The sequence below is a fragment of the Lissotriton vulgaris genome, chromosome 6 (genome assembly GCF_964263255.1).
Source record: "Lissotriton vulgaris chromosome 6, aLisVul1.2, whole genome shotgun sequence".
Taxonomy (NCBI): domain Eukaryota; kingdom Metazoa; phylum Chordata; class Amphibia; order Caudata; family Salamandridae; genus Lissotriton; species Lissotriton vulgaris.
Window position 1 is genome coordinate 1849742616 of NC_141694.1, and position 17905 is coordinate 1849760520.

The window sequence follows — 17905 nt, forward strand, 5'->3', positions numbered from 1 at the left end:
GCTTGGGTTTAATTCCACATGCAGTGTTTACATGCCCTACACACTATGTGCTTTTTGGCAAACAGGCACTTATCAACTCGAAGGAGTAAACAATTCGCTCAGAGTACATGCAACATTAGGCCAAGTCTACTGTTTTGTGAATAAATATACATGACACTTTGCTGTAATTTGCAAGTTTTATTTGAGTCCAGCTACATCTGTGAGGCTTCCCTGCCTTCCCGTTCCAACTGTCACTGTTGCCGGTGTCCAGGATTCTAATACATCATCACATTCCTGGGCACAATGACAACAGTGACATAACCAGATGACAACACCCCATAACATTTTGCTATCCTGAATTCCTGCCAAACATGAGAAAGTCGACCTGAACGCCAGGATTTCCATCAGACACTGAAACAATGACTCAAGCATTGAAAAACAGCAAAGGCAGATGATAGCATGAATGGAACAGGTCTTTAAAGGTAAACGTCATCTGGGGTGGCAAGAACCATAAGGGATGAGATAATGTAGGGTATAAAAACTTGGATGGTAGACAGAATGTACAGCAAGTATGCATAACAATTTAGCTCCATTGAAATGGATGAAAAGATCATCAATTTTGGTTAGCCGAGGGGCATTGGCCCAGATGGCCTGACTAAGCAAGTGTAAATCAACACACAGTCTGAACTCCTTGTTCCTTTTGTGCACTATACCAATAGGGGATAAGCACAATGGGCTATCTAGGCCTCTGATAAATCCCTTTGACTCATGTTTTTCAAGCTCCTACCTGACACTAAGAGGAATACTGTCCTCATCTTGTGTTCAATAGGAAAAGGGTAATTCTCAGCTTAACAGTGAATTCAAAATCTTGCAGCATCCCCAACACATCTTAAAAAGTGTCCTTATGCCCGACAATCAAATTATCAACTGAGAACACCACTGTCTAAACCTCAATTTTATCAACCACTCTGAAAATTCAAACAGCATATAAAAGATGTGACACACATTCTTTGAAGACCACCATCAAATAACTCCTAGAGCCTTCTAATGGCTTGTATTTTTCCCACGTAACAGCATAATGTCAAGCATTCCTTGATGTGTCCAACCAAGAATATTTTTGCTGTTAAAGGTCACAAACTTTCCAGAAATCACTGACCACTTGAAAGTAATGGTAGACCCAAAGAAATCACGACAGATATTTAGGTTCCTTTCTACACTTCTATTCTGATATCATATTCTTATAACATCTCATTTGCACCAACGTGTTGTTAAAACTTATTATGATGCGTGCAACTGAATCAATAGGATCAAGTTATAGGTCTCCAAACACTGGACCCTTAAGTACATCTTTACAACAATGTGTCCAGGCATTATCGACCTTCAGAACATAACTTTGTAGATGGATTAGTAAATCATTTTGATCAGACGACACAGCACTGTCATTGGGTTTTCAACTGATGATCATGCATTCCCTAGCAAAATGGCTATGTGATTTCTTAATAGCAGAACAACACTTAAACAAAGCCAAAGGGCGATAAGACTCACATCAGTAACAATTATTACAGTCGTATTCTACAATAGTGACCTATTATTGTCCTTTCTTTCTGTGTAGAAAGATTTAGAATTGGTGTAGGTCAGTGGGCTACACACTTTTTAATGCTGTGACCCCAAACACTGTGTAAAAAAAAAAAAACACACACATCTGGCCTTCCCCCCCCTAGACGTTTTTACAAATATTCTAACAAATAGGCAATGTTTAAATATGTCTAAACATATTTAAACAGTGCAGTCAGTCAGTCTGACTACTTTATTCGATTAATTAAAATCATACAAGTACAATACAGTGCAGTCAAATTCAGTTCCCATTTGTAAAAATGCAATCAAATGCACGCTTGCCAAGCATACCACCCCCTCCCTCAAGATCAATTGAGCCCTCTCCACAGAGGATCCCGGCCCCCCAGTTTGAAGACCTCTGGCTGTAGCTTGACCAGTGGCGTAGCTAGACCCTATGCCGCCCTGCGGCTATGGGTTAGAAGCGGGGTGGAGGGCTGCTGGCGATTCCTGCATTCGTTTGCCGCCCCTGGAAGGCTGCAGGTAAGAACGGGGGCACCCCCAAAACTCATGCTGCCCTGGGCGGATCGCACCCCGCTACGCCACTGAGCTTGACTTGACAAGAGCAAGGAGCCAGTTTGCATTTTGCAAAGAGTTCCTCCTTTTCTAGGGATGATTCTATACTAAGTACGCTAATGTCTTATTCTACGGTCAATGATTTCTACAAGGAAGAGAGCTGCTCCTGAGTTTTTAAAATTATAATAACATACTAATAATGTATTATAACAACAACTAATTCCTAATCAACTGCTTAGTGAAATCTCAAATTCACAAGAGGATACCAACATCCCAAGTGAAGTGAACCAGGATTTCACACTCCAGTCCGTGCGTTGTTCTCAGGGAGAAAAAAAAAACAATTATGCTATATTGTGCTGAAAAATGCTGTTCAAGATGCGGAACTGCTTCTTCGGACTCGTTCAACTCTTGACCGTCCACAGAAGTCCAGGAAGGTAAAATACTTTGGCCTTTTATCATCAGTGTTCTAAAATACAACCTTTCATCTTAGATCTACATTGTAAAGCATAAACTGTACCCAAATAATACTGCCAATGTTCCACATTATTTTCCCTTCTAGTTACAGAACCTAGATAATTTTGCCACATATTTCGGTCCTCCAGCCCTGACAATTGGAGAGTTCTACAGAGTGGCTTGGGGGTTGTCATAATGATGATCAAAAAGGTTTTATGGTTTTGTTTTTTACAGAGAACCATGACATACTGTTTACATTTCAGCGTTCCCTGTGTAATATGTTTATGTTGGTATACCACTGCAACACTCAAATATATATATATATATATATATATATATATATATATATATATATATATATATATATATATATATATATATATATATATATATATATATATATATATATATATATATATATATATATATATATATATACATATACATACATACACACACACACATATACACATATACACACACACATACACATTTGATGTCTGAAGTAGAATAAAGTTCACAATGTCCACATATGTACAGTTTCGATGTGTATCAAGAGAATGAAAGATCTATCACTTTTTCTAGAACTAATTCTCCACAGTACAAGTGAACTGATTCTGGAGCCCTCTTGCCATGTACACACTTTTAGCGACATATTAAATTTCTTAATATCTTCCCTAGAATACCACAAAAGAATCCATTATTGGTTTTTGGAACGAAACCAAGTCTTTGTGCGTCTGGCTCCCACACATTTTCAGCCTATTACATTCAGCCTCACCTGTGTCTCTAATGCTGCCTGGAATACTGCCTTACAAAAGTACTTCCCATCACACACGACTACCATGTGTTACCGTTCCCTTTTCCTAGACAACTGTTGTAAACACTATTCCAGCCCAGAGGTGTAGAGCACTTCATCTTTCGAATGTCAATGATTTGATTTGTCAACATGTAGAGCGCGCGAATGCCCATGGGCGTCTTGGCGCTATGATAGATCCTCCTATCTCAAGAACGGTGTCTAAAGTTATGCTGAGAACAATCTTCTGTGGTGAAACAGCTTACTGTTTTGGGTCCAGATGCATTGCCTGAAGAGCATCTGCTATCCCTTGCCACTTTGTCACTTGTCTCCTCCACCCACAACTCTTTACTTTAGCATCCCGCTCTCACCGGTTTTCTCCCAGAGTCCCTTTAAGCTACAAACCACTGCATCTTCTCCTGAAACTCTCCCTTTCTTCTCCGAATCAGTGACTGCCAAATGACTCCATAAATAGTAAGTTTAAACCGAAGAGCAATGGAGTACATTGCTGCCATTTTGTGCCCTCTTTACTGACCGATCAAATGTGGAGTGCAAAGTGTGAATGTTTTAAAAACGCTAGAGTCGGAATTAGGGTGAGACAGGAAGCTGGTGGGTGAAGAGTGTTGGAGAGGAAGAAAAAAAAGATTAATTTTCAAGCAAAGGTCACAAACCAAGAGGGGCGAAGGAATGGGCGGGTTTCTTTTTAAACAGTAGGCTGGCTTCATTATGCCCATCAACTCTTAAGTATCCATCTTCAGAAACAGTGATCCTGAAACACCGATTCCCCAAAGCTGTACACCTTAAAGACCTATCACATGCTAACAGAAGACGGCTCCATGGCTTCTGTATATCCACACTTTGACTATGACAAAAGAAATGTCATTTTGTGCTATGTTGATAGTTTTATAGCACTTAGAATGCTTAGTAAAAACGGTTAATAAAAATTAACACGTCTCCATGGCTTGTAGACCAGCACCATCATGTCTAACCATTTTCTTCTGACCTACTTTGTGTTCAAACATCAGTGAGCCCATTGGAGAAGCTCTGTTAAAAGAGGGTATACAACATATTAAGGGTCACTACCTCCCATCTTACAAGGCTATGAGGTGACTGGCAGTAGTGGTTGGTGGGGAGGCTGTGTACTCCTCCAACACTACAGTTTTACCCAGCCCCCGTAATAGGTGTGCTTGCCTATCCTCATATATGGGACTGTGTATTTGCCATTTTCTTTGGGTTCTGGGCAGTCAAATTGTATTGCCAGCATCCTCCATGGGTAATGTCACTTCCCACAGATGTCTCAGGGAACCATTACTATCGCGATCTAAGTCAATATACAACTTGCTCAACTCTTCAGCAGTGGAAAAGATGAGCAGTGCAGCAGGGTCAGAAACTCACATACAGCGTGACACAGTAAAATAAGAAACTTTCTGAAAACTAGGATTTTTAGGTCACGGCTAGGTAGCACTTGCGCTGTCTCTACGACACATGCTATAATCAGGTATGGGCTTGAAGTTCCTCCCACTCTCTGACCATCTTTTTAATTGGCTGCTGTCACCGTACTTTGTAAATGTTGGCTTTTGATATGTTAATAAGCCTGTTAGTACTGCCTTAGTGCCTCCCTGTCTTCTTTTGTTACCTCCCAGAAGGACTGGCCCTTTTACATGTGCTGTTACTCAGTATGCTTTATTTACTATCTGTTAGCACTATTGTCTTACAGGCCCATTTGCCTGCCTGCTGCTTGCTCCCGCAATGTAATTTTAATTTTTTTTAAATAAAGCATGCTTCGACTTTAGCAATGGCGGCAGTGCAACTTTCGTTTTGTGTGCAGTTCGCCCAACCCTATTTTTGCACCATTGTTTTCTTGGGGGGGGGGCAGCAAAAGTGTGTCTTAAAGCTTTCTTTTCGTCTCTGTAAGCATCGACCCACTCCAACGAAAGTTTGGCAAGCCGTACCTTTATTTTCTTTCGCCCTGCTCAACACTCTGTTTGGGTATTCTGCAAGCCCCCCCTCGCACTACTCCAGCGAAAGGCACCGCTTCTCGAGCTCTATTTTTTCAATATTTTATGCTTTTAATAAGCAGCAGAGCACAGGCAACGCTGCTTTCTAAAAGCATAAAATATTTGGGGGGGAGAATTTGGCGAGCCGTGTCTTTATTTTCTTCTGCGCCACTCACAACAATAGGTCTTGAGAGTTTGAGCTATAATGGCAACACTCACATTTTTAGGTCTCGACTATTCTATCACGTAAGTGATAAATAGACGAGAGTATTGAGGTCAAACCAAGCTCTAAAACCACCAGGCGGATTACGTCAAGTGCATGTGCTCGTGCACGCGCTTGCCATTTGCTCCCCGAGCCGCCTGCCTCCGAGAGCTTCACTTCAAAGGGATCCGCTCCCCCGCCCCCTGCTTCACACTTTTCACGGCCGCCAGGCCGTGTCTCGCATTTCTCCTCCCCCCCTAACAACGCCCCACCCAACAGCTTGACGAGACAGAAATGACGCACCCTTTTCACACTTATCAACTTGCAAATAAGTGCACATCTGAATTAAACTGCAAGTCGACAGTGGCAGCCCGTTACAGTAACAAACGCACAATGGCCAACAATGAAATATCCATTCACTCTTATGAAAACTACATGCGCTGTGTTCAACACTCGTCCCACCCACCCTACCTGTAGCTTACAAGCCCGGAGAGCAGCTAACCTTCCCTAAGGCTCAGCGTTTAGTTCCTCGTGTTAATGGTTTACGACTCTGCGCCAGAACAGTTCTAGAAGCTCCTCTTTGCCTATGGAAATGCACTGGAATATGAGTTGCTGCAGGGCCGAGGCGGCCACTTTCTGCCAGAGCCTCGCCGCGCGCAGACACCGGTGCGCTCATCAGTGCTGCGTGCGCGTGGCTTTCCATTCTGAGGAGTAGCCCCGTCGGTAAGAGTCACCGCTTATAGGTTACACAGCTGATTTTATTGTCAACGGACTGTACCATGCCGGCTGCAGTTAATGGGGAGACAGCCAGCAAAGATCTTCAGGGCGTATTTTTTATCTTTTCTACTGCAGCTGCAATTTGCAAGCCGTGAATTTGTGATGATTTCCGACATTCTACGTAGTTAAGAATCATTTTAGCTGTCATGTCGTGTTAATGTGAAAAAAGCATTAACTGCATTGTGTTGCAGCATTGCCGGGCATACTAGGCGAACACCGGTCAAGAATTTCCTCTCAAAGTCAAAGGCACGATTTTGCATACTCCATGAGCAGATATTGGTAACAGCCACTAGCAAAGTGGCACTGGATATTGCACCACCCCAGCATCACTCAGCACCACCACAGCACCACTCAGCATCACCACTCAGCACCACCACATCACCACTCAGCATCACTGGGATTCCTGCTTTGAATTGCTCTGTTGCTGCCGTCCTGACACTGAGTCTTCGCTGTGCTTTAGAGACTCTGCCTTCACCTTTTCCACCACAGCTAGCGGTACCCGCTGCGCGGGTCCCGCGTCGCCAGAGGGCACCCTTCGACAGCGCTACTTACTGGACTCTGTATTTGGGCACTGGGACCTGCAGGGCTGCGAGCGTGTTGTGGGCGCAGGACTCAAAGTCCCAGGAGCGCCCACAACTCCCAATCGTCAGCAGCTGGGACGCTCTCCCTGCAGGCCCCTCCCCTTCCTCCTCAGACAGTATATTATCAACTATAGAGTCCCGCTGCGCGGGAGGGCGCCGGGCGAAGCCCGGGCAAAGGGCGGGCCGTCTAAGGCCGTCCAAGGACGCATAAGGACGGGACGGGCCACCCCTTTTTCATCTCCTTGCTTATCGTCGTGAAACTGATACCTGGATTAAAACGTTCGATAGTCATACAGTCTTTGTTACTAGGAGAATTCAGCTAAGCCGTGGAAAAGCTTCTTCTTTTTAAAGTACCTGTCGCTGACTACCGACGCTGATAAATCACACATCTGATAACATCACGGTAACTATTGACAATATACTTTATATATTTGACTGTGACAATTATTTATGGCATATAAAAAACTAAGATCTCGTACCATTTTTATGAAGAGAATGGGTACAGAGGAAGCTGTAAGGCAAAGTTCAGTAAAAGCAGTAAAACAAGGTCGGTTAATTGGCACACCTGCTATTAGTAAATACTTCTTAGCTCTTACTCCTAAATACCAATCTTGTTTACCTGATCGTGAATCGCCTATAACAATGGAAAAAACTCCATCTAAAGAGGCTTTTGAGTTGCCTCCTACGGATGCACAGTCTACCTCAATTTCAAGTGATCAAGGTTCTCAATCAAAACCTCAGATATTTCGTTCAACACAGGAGGTTCAAACATTGATTCTTGACTCTTCAAAACTAATTACCATCACACCGGTAAAACAAATAAATCACTCTTCTGACATTGAGGATCTCTGCCCAAAAACGGTATAAAACCGATAGAAAATATTTCTGAGATATTACCAAATTCAGTAGATCTGCAAACTGAATCTCACGATCAACTATTTGATCACAAAATAGACTTGGATACATCATTGGACACATTTCTTCCAAATAATATGAACTCTACTAACATGGCGACACCTGTTTCAAAGGCTCTACATACTTTACAGGAAATACTTGAATCTGTCCTCTCTTTTTTAGGTAACATCTTAGAAAATTCAGATCAAACTTTGGATGTTCAAATTGGCATTCTGAAATTTTTGGTAGAAGAAGAGAGGAAAAAAAAGAACATATTGAATTAACAAAAAGTACACAGACTCAAGAGGAAAGAAAAGAGTTTTCTGAATTGTTCCTTTCAACAAAAATTCCAACTCCTGAATCTCAAAATAAACGTGACAACAGTACTCAAACATCTGATCAAAAATCAGTACATCTATTTAACACTACGACCCAGAAAAATCCTAATGGGGACCGAATATACTCTCTAAAGAAACTGTTTAGAGAGGATCCCTCATCGATAACCAAAGAGTATCCGATCTTTTCGATTAAGAATACCAAAATGATAAAAAGATACCGATGAAGGAAATGAAAAAACTACTCTAGTACCTGTATCAGATGAGGCAGGAAATGAAAAACCCTGCCAAAAGAAATGTAACAAAAGATCAAAAAGAAAAATTAGCAATAGGAGGCCACTAAGAAGAATCAATAAAAAGAAAACCAGAAAGATCAGATTTGAAAACGTAATCATTGATCAGAATATTGAGGAAGGATCTCTGGAAAAGGTAACAACTAATCAATTTATGGTAGAGGAACAAAATGAAACCATAAACATACTGCCCACAAAACAACTGACTCATAAAGCTCTTGAATATGTACCTCTCAGAAATAGTACTGATCAAACAAATAAAGAAAGCAGAACTAATAAGATGCTATCCCTCGGTGGCGACCAACCTTCGACCAAATATCTACAATTTGAAGAACTTTTTCCTACTGATGATCTATCGTTAAATCGAGAAAGGATAATCAATTTGCTGCAACAACTCTATACGCTACAATCCATCACTAGTAAAGAAATAGATTTAGTCACATTTCCTATAAAAGAAAATAAAAAAAATCGCGAAAGTAGCCTTTTGGTCAACTGTTGTTCCCGGGGTCATTGTAAGGGAAAAAGAAATATTGCATAAATATGGATATGATGTCATTGAAATATTTCCATCAAAGAACTTTACAACCAAATTGACTGGCCCTCAAAACACTATTACCAATACCCACACAAACAATTGGTCTACAAACATCTCTGATCATGTCGATCTGGGGCGAACCAGCTCTAGGAAGGATATTTTGAAAATTCAGGTAAATAATGGTCAAAGGAATGTATGGACCCAATATCAGGAAGAAAAAGTGGCCAGAAAAACAACAGAATCTTGGGCCTGGATATCTGAGGCCTTAAATAGCAACAAACAAGTACATCGATTGCAATGCACTGTTTAACAGTAGCTTAAAGATCACCTCGTGGAATATGGCCGGAAAACTATCCAACAAAATGATCACAGCACTAAAAGACAACCCTGATATTCTAGCTATACAGGAAACATGGGCAATAAAATCATTCAAACAGAAGGGTTACTATGTCTATACTATCCCAGCTACAACAACTAGCAGAGGTCATGCCAAGGGAGGTTTGGCTATTCTTTTAAGCGAGGAACATCAATGGTCTCAAGAAATAATCGATTCCAAATCTGACAATTTTCAATGCATCAAGGTCATACTAAAAACAAATATTTCTGACCAAAAAAAAAAGCCCTTTTGTTTTTCAACATGTACAATCCTCCAGGCACATCTCAGGATGCCTCTTTTGTAGAAACCATAGATTTAATATCCAAGATAATCGAAGAACGAGCTAATACTCCGTACTTAATCATGGGTGATGTGAACGGGAAACTCTCTAATACTGAAATTGGCAAATGGGCAAAAACATACGAGGATGAGTCAATAGATTTACCTATTCCAATATTCCCAAAAGGAAAAGTCGCCGATAAAAGAGGGAAAATGTTATTAGCATCACTCCCAAGTATAAACGGTTCAATCTTGAATGGTTACGTAGAAGGCGATAGACCAGCATCTTACACAAGGCGTGGAAATGGATCCCCTTCTACCATCGATTATCTAATATGTAGTATAGAGATATCGGACACATTCCATCATCTGAAAATTAATTTTACAGAAGACAGCGACCATGCGCTTTTATGCCTAAAAACTGGTTGGTCGCTAAAACCAGCCTCGTCGAACCCAATTAAGTACCTTAATGGGAATATTGAAATTGATAATAAGCAGAGACAAATCTTCTGGAATTCAGGGACACTAGACTATATAAACGGAAAGATTCTACAAAACAACATTTTAACCAAAATACACTCGGAAGATCAAATAATAAACTTCGAATGTATCATGACAATTCTTAAAAGATTTCTTCTCAACAGGGATAAACCACGCAAAAACAAAGCCTACAAGAACTTTAATGAAAATATACACAGGAGGAAACTAAATAAACTTATACGAGGGCAATTCTTAGATTACTCACCTGCTATACAGCAAGAGATAAATAAGTTAAAAAATCAACTTAGAAGAGAGAAGACTAGCAAAAAAAGAATACTACAAGACAAAAATTGGGTGGACATTCAAGAGGCGGCGAAACAATACAATCAAAGAAAATACTGGTCTTTGATAGCCAAAATAACTGGAACAAAAAAGAAATTATATGCTATACCAGTACCTCCCCAGGAATGGGAAGCCTATTTAACTGACCTATATAAAGCGAACTCAACTGAAACTGACAGTAATGCTGCTGAAATTTGTTTGGAAAGCAACTTAATACCAATAGAAAAAAGTACAGCATATTCTATTGAAAATCATATTAGAAATGCCAGGAATACTTCAGCGTCAGGCCCCGACCTGATACCGATTAAAGTTCTGCAGTCAAATCCTAAGGAATGGAGTCAGATGTTAACATCACTTTTTAATCTTATCTTTTGTACCAGGAGAATACCAAAATCATGGCAGGGAAGTACAATAATCCCTATATACAAAAAAGGGAATCAAAATGTTGCTAGTAATTACCGCCAAATTGCATTAATGGACGCTACTGGTAAAATTTTCGCAGCGGAGGTACTGGATAGATTAAAACACTGGTGCTTCTCGAATGGAATAATACCGATGTTTCAAGCTGGCTTTCGTCCTAATCACTCAGTAACAGATAATATCTCAATACTTCAAACTATTCTCGATAAATACATTGGGAGGAAATCACAACCAGTGTATGCTGCCTTTATAGATTATTCCACCGCGTTTGATCGCGTAGATAGACCAACGTTCTGGAAAAAATTGAGAAGACTGGGGATTTCTGAAAATTTGTTGCAAATTATAATCAAATTACATACGAATACCTGGTCCCAGGTACAAATGGGAAGTGAAAAAGGTCTGACGAAATCAATTAATACTTCGAATGGTCTCAAACAAGGATGCCTCCTTGCACCAATTCTATTTTCACTATATCTGAGCGATCTACCATCTTACTTACAAAAATGCTCTAGCCTGCCACCAAAGATTGCCTTTCAGAGCATACACGCGCTGCTATACGCAGACGATATAGTTATGTTAGACCTCACACCTTTCGGTCTTCAAAATTTATTGGATTCTTTAAATGTCTACTCGAAGGATCATTTTTTAATCCCTAATCTAACAAAAACAAAAGTGGTAGCGTTTTCTGGCCGGAAAAAAAGCGCTAAATATCACTGGAACCTTGATGGGACAAGAGTAGAGGAAGTAGATGAATATACTTACCTTGGCAGGATTTTTACTAAGAACTTACAAAATTCTAAACATATAAACAATTTAAAGAAAAAATCTGATATCCATGCCGGGGCACTCTCTAGAATGTATACTGCCACAGGAAGTAGGCATTTCTCCTCATTGCTCAAAGTGTATAAAGTAAAAATACCCTCGGTTTTGTCTTATGCAACTGAACATTTACCTACAAAACATTGGTCTTTCATGGACATTACTGAAGGAAAGATCTTGAAAAGAATACTAAAGGTTTCTACATCAACATCTGTACAGGCTCTCAGACTGGAATTTGCATTGACAAGTTCATATGCAACAGCTATGGCAAATGTCATTCGATGGGCTTACAACATCTTGCATGCTAAGGAAGGAACGTTGAGATTCTTGTTGAAGACTGAGATACTTAAAACAGATTCTCGACAACTTAACTTTTCCAAAAATATGTCTGAAGCTTTTGAAACAGCGAACCTGACTGAAGATATTCTGTTATCATGGACAAAACCCCAGTTAAAACTTTTCTTGAAATGCTTTACCCCAAGACTAAGTTACGATCTTGATTTTATGCATTGTAGTAAGTTATCTACATATAAAACTTACATAGAGTCGTTGGAATATAAGCAATTACGGCCATATCTGGGGCTTTGCCTTACACATGGAGCAAGAAGGTCCATAACTATGCTGCGCTTGGGCATTCTCCCAGTTTCCACCGTCACATCTAAATGGTCACCAGGAGACTCCCCTATCTGTAAACTCTGTTTAGGTGGTGATCAAGACATTGTGCATATTTTATTTGTTTGTCCTCACGCAAATGTAGTCAAAGCGCGGGCTAGATATCTTAAGCCAATATATCAGAAATGCAATATTACTACAGTAAACAATTTACTAGCATTATGTAAACGACCAACTGACGAATGGGTTTGCTATAATTTCTATAAATTTTTAAAATCTTTTCTAAAACTATATTGATTACGCTTATATTCTGTAAACTGTTTTTTTAAATTTGTGGTCCTCAGTTGAGTACCAAAGCAAATAAAAAACTTTGACTTTGACTTTGACTTTGCATCACTCAGCACCACCACAGCATCACTCAGCACCACCACTATGCGCCACCACAGCATCATTATGCGCCACCACAGCATCACTCAGGGCCTCCGCAGCATCACTCAGGGCCACCACAACATCACTATGCGCTACCACAGCATCACTGAATGCCACAGCATCACTCGTCGCCACCACAACATCACTCCGCGCCATCACAGCATCAATCTGTGCAACCATTCAACAACTGGTTCAAATATGTTCTCTCAATGTTTCAAGCTTTATTACAAATGTCACAAAAAAATTTTAATATTTCACTTCTGTTCAAGCATTTTCGTCACAATAAAATACACTGAACATAATCTCCACAAAAGTTTAAGCTATTGCCATTATAAATTACAATCACTTTTATTTAAGTATTAATTATTTTAAAAAATTAAAAGCCATTATTATTTGTAATATCAATACATCTAAGTCACGTAAATACAAAACATGTTGCATTACAAATGCTATAGGTGTCACATTTGCGAAAGTTATAACTATTGGCATTGTAAAGGACAAAGCTATTAATTTAGCTATTTTCAAAACCAACACATAAATAAATAGTCATTTACAAGACCAATAGCTCAAACTTTCCTAATGCGAGACCTATTGCATTACAAATTATTGTTTTGTTTCCTGCCAGACAGCACTCGCGGCTTTCCGAGATATGGTATTTATTTATTTGATCATTTTCTCTCCTTGTCTGACTTTCGCTGCCTGCCCCTACTCTCCGTTTCCCTCATGCCCCTTCTCCCTCCCACAGCTCCTCTTCTCCCAGTGTGGCTCACTGGTTAGAGGCGGCAGACCCGAGAGCAGAGGGCGGCCCGGGACCAGGGTTCGATTCCCGGCGCTGCAGGTTTCTGGACCAGGGTCAGCGGACTCGATAATTCTCTCGCCTCGGTGCCCACTCTGATCAGCGATCACACTCGGCAACTCTGGGCATTAGCTTGCCTCATCTTCACTAACGGCCCCACCAGACCGCCGTGGGATGCCTGGTCTCACCCTGGAGATACCCATTAACGGACCATCTCTCAGGGAAGCCAGGAAGGGTTTCGCAGCGGTCGAAGCGCCTTGGGACCCTACGGGTAAGTAGTGCGCTATATAAATGCCAATACATTTACATTTACTCAGCTCACAGCCTGTACGCAGCCTCCAGAGCATGCATTGTTTCCAGTATAAGCATTTGCAATGTAAAAGGTCTTACATCAGTTAAATGCAGGGTCACTTTAGCAAAGATCTTTGGTTTATGTCGTTTGAGGAGTGCAAGAGATGTCTTGGTGGGGTGGTGTGAAGTGTTGGTGTTGAGTGAGTTAAAACCAATTAGGGGATATTGCTTAAACCTTTAATACATAGATTCCCCTGTCAGGTTAAAACACCTTACAGGAAAATTTGCAACACTGAGTGGACCAAAGCACCAACTGCTTAATTTCAAGTAATAAATGGTCAAAAAAAATTGATTGGAGGGAGGGGCAGGGGGACATATTCAAAGAAGGGGCAGACCAAAATGAAAGTAAATGGTTACGTTTTAAGGTTCCAGGGGAGTCTGTTTCCAGCTCAAATGTGCTACCTGTTAAGAAAACAAATGAATGACAAACCGGTCTAACTATGATATCCTATGGTGGGGGGCTTATAAACTTTATGGGGGAGTAACCTGAAAAGGAAAATAAGTAAATAAAAATCAATCAACATTTGCAAATGAATGGGGTACCGGTGGGACTGTGGGCACCCACTGTACCCAAATGCGTCCACAATTCAAAGTGGGAACTGGACTACACGTTTACAGTGCAATCATAATTTAAAACTGCGATTCCCCCGGAACAACAAGAGTTGGACTTATACTTAAATGGTTCCAGAATTAGCAGTTGCCCTCTTGACTACCAGATCCCAGCACCAAACACTGGAGCTCTCAGATCTGTAGCATAGTGCATATTCTGTGTCATTGAAATTGTGATGGCATGGCATTTTCTCAATGTAACTCCGAAGCGCAGATTAAACTTTTATGGAGTGGGGTCACTCTTTCAGCAACACTCGCCATGGAAGTTATAGTAGTGATGAAAGTGGGGCACTTGCATAAAAGTATAACCTAATATGCTAAGTTATCCCTGGCTCCCTCCATGACATTCTTCTACCTTTCAGTGCATTGCATCTCTGTAGCTCCCTCAGTGCTCTGTTCTCAATGGCTCCCTCCATGACATGCTTCTCCCTCTCTGTATATTATGTGTGTCTCTCACTGTGGTTTGTTCTCATTGGCTCCCTCTATGACATGCTTCTCCCTCTCAATACATTGCTTCTCTGTGGCTCCCACGGTGCTATGTTCTCCATGGCTCCCTCCATGACATACTTCTCCCTCTCTGTATATTACTTCTGTCTCTCTCTGCTTTGTTCTCCATGGCTCCCTCCATGACATGCTTCTCCTTCTCTGTATATTATTTGTGTCTCTCACTGTGGTTTGTTCTCATTGGCTCCCTCTATGACATGCTTCTCCCTCTCAATACATTGCTTCTCTGTGGCTCCCACGGTGCTCTGTTCTCCATGGCTCCCTCCATGACATGCTTCTCCCTCTCTGTATATTATTTGTGTCTCTCACTGTGGTTTGTTCTCATTGGCTCCCTCTATGACATGCTTCTCCCTCTCAATACATTGCTTCTCTGTGCCTCTCACGGTGCTGTGTTCTCCATGGCTCTCTCCATGACATGCTTCTCCCTCTCTGTATATTACTTCTGTCTCTCTCTCTGTGCTTTGTTCTCATTGGCTCCCTCTATGACATGCTTCTCCCTCTCAGTACATTGCTTCTCTGTGGCTCCCACAGTGATCTGTTCTCCCTGGCTCCCTCCATGAAATGCTTCTCCCTCTCTGCACATTACTTCCCAGTGTCTCTCTCTCTGTGCTCTGTTCTCCCTGGCTCCCTCCAGGACATGCTTCTGTCTACCTCTCTCAGTGCAATGCTTCTCTGTGACTCCCTCAGTGCTCTGTTCTCCCTGGGTCCCTGGCTCCCTCCAGGACATGTTTCTCCCTCTCTGTATATTACTTCTCTGTCTCTCACTCTGTGCTGTGTTCTCCCTGACTCCCTGGTTGCTCCAGTTCCCTGGCCCCAGTGGCTTCCTTCCAGGATGCCTTGGTAACTCCTGCTCTACACTCCCTGCCCTCCCCGCCCCGTCGCTCTCAGTGTCACCCTCACCCTCCATTCTTCCTTCCCCCGGATCTATCTCCTGCCTGTGCTCCTCCACCTGCCTGTCCTCAGCGCTGTCTGCCTGTGCTGCCCCTGCTCCCAGCTGTCAGCCCTCCTGCCCCCGTGCCGCCTCTCCTTCCTTGGGCCCTCCTCTCCCAGCACGTGCGGCCCTCTCACCGCGGGATGAAGCTGCCCGCCCGGGGGTGCTGCCTCCGGCCCCCTCCGCCGCTCCGGTTTCCGCCATGCTGCTGGTCCAGATGCCGGTACCGAGGAGAAGCCGGCCACAGACTCCAGATGGAACTGTCAGGAACCACTACAGTCACCGTGACAGCGACCCCCGCGGCTGGAGGGGAACACTGCAGCGGGGCGACCGCTGACGCCATTGCTAGTCCAGGCACAGCGCTGCAGCGACTTCCGCCCGCCATTTCTAGTCTGGGCACAGGACAACGAGTGACTTCTGGTCCCCATCTTTAAGAAGGGCAGGCCTTTAGAAACACTATTTGTTTTAACATTGCGTAGTGGAGTGAAATTACCGTATTTTATCATGCAAACTGGGGACCCATTTAGCAAGCGAATGAAACGTGTGCATCATTAGCCAGACTCGTGGATGCTCGCTCTGAAACAAACAAAGGGGTCTGGCGTAACGGGCAGAGCCGCCAATATTGGACCTGAGTAACCAGGTTAGCGTCTCGGCGTCACCTAAACATCCTCTGAGTCTGGGCAAACGACGTAATCTCTCCCTGTGTAACAAAATGAATGTGTTCCTTGGATAATGTAACTAGTGCATAGCTGCCAAGGTTGTAGATCGCTTATATGTGATTTTTTTTTTAATTTCAGTCTAATTATGAGTGACATTCAACAACCATGATTGACACTTAATTCTCGCGAGAAAAATCAACAAATGAGGACGGGGGAACTTATAAATATCAGAAATTACAAACATTTGATCAACAAGAAACTAAAGAAGTGCCAAAAGTATGACACTTAGAGCAACACTTTATCACAAGGAAAACCAAGCAATGAAGTGCTTTGAAAAGAGCTAAATAGCAGAATTTACACGTTTTTGAGTAATGGGAAGCTCGAAAACCTCTTGAAACTAAAGCAATACCCCTAAAATGGAAGGTCAGAGACCTACAATGTCTTTGTAAGATGACTCCACTACTAAAACAATTACAGCACCATCATAATTCAGACACTATACAGAAGGTTGCAGAGGGCCTCTGCTTAGCCTGACAAAACATCTATCCTGAATAGATACTTTGCCACTTTGTCTACATGAGACCTCTCGCAGCCATCGTACGCCAACACAACCTCAACATCATCTCATACACCGACGACACCCAGCTGATCCTCTCCCTCACCAGAGACCCCGACACCGCCAGAACCAGCCTCCACGAAGGGATGAAAGACGTCGCCGAGTGGATGAAGAACAGCCGCTTGAAACTGAACTCAGACAAGACAGAAGTCCTCATCCTCGGACCATCACCCTCCACCTGGGACGACTCCTGGTGGTCCCCAGCCCTGGGCACTGCCCCCAAGCCGACAGACCACGCACGCAACCTGGGCTTCATCCTGGACTCCTCCCTCTCAATGACCAGACAAGTCAACGCCGTCTCCTCTTCATGCTTTCACACCCTCCGCATGCTCCGCAAGATCTTCCGATGGATCCAGATCGAAACCAGGAAGACGGTCACCCAGGCCCTCGTCACCAGCCGGCTGGACTACGGAAACACCCTCTACGCCGGAACCACTGCCAAGCTACAGAAAAGACTACAGCGCATCCAGAACGCCTCCGCCCGACTCATCCTGGGCATCCCTCGACGCAGCCACATCTACGGCCACCTGAGGAACCTGCACTGGCTCCCCGTCAAGAAGAGGATCAGGTTCAGGCTCCTCACCCACGCACACACATCTCTTCACAACCTGGGCCCCAAGTACCTCAACGACCACCTGAACTTCCACTCACCCACCCGCCAGCTACGGTCCACCAGCCTCACCCTCGCTGCAGTACCACGCATCCGCAGAGCCACC

General features: G+C 42.7%; 1 protein-coding gene across 1 annotated transcript in view; it reads right to left on the minus strand.

Annotated features, from left to right (window-relative positions):
• The window catches only part of EIF2B4 (eukaryotic translation initiation factor 2B subunit delta), an 88022-nt gene extending 71747 nt beyond the window's left edge, over window positions 1-16275 (minus strand). The window contains exon 1 of the mRNA XM_086928160.1: window positions 16052-16275. Coding sequence (XP_086784286.1) covers window positions 16052-16118 — 67 coding nt within the window. The 5' untranslated portion in view covers window positions 16119-16275. The remainder of the gene's footprint in view (window positions 1-16051) is intronic.
• Window positions 16276-17905: the final 1630 nt, after the last annotated feature.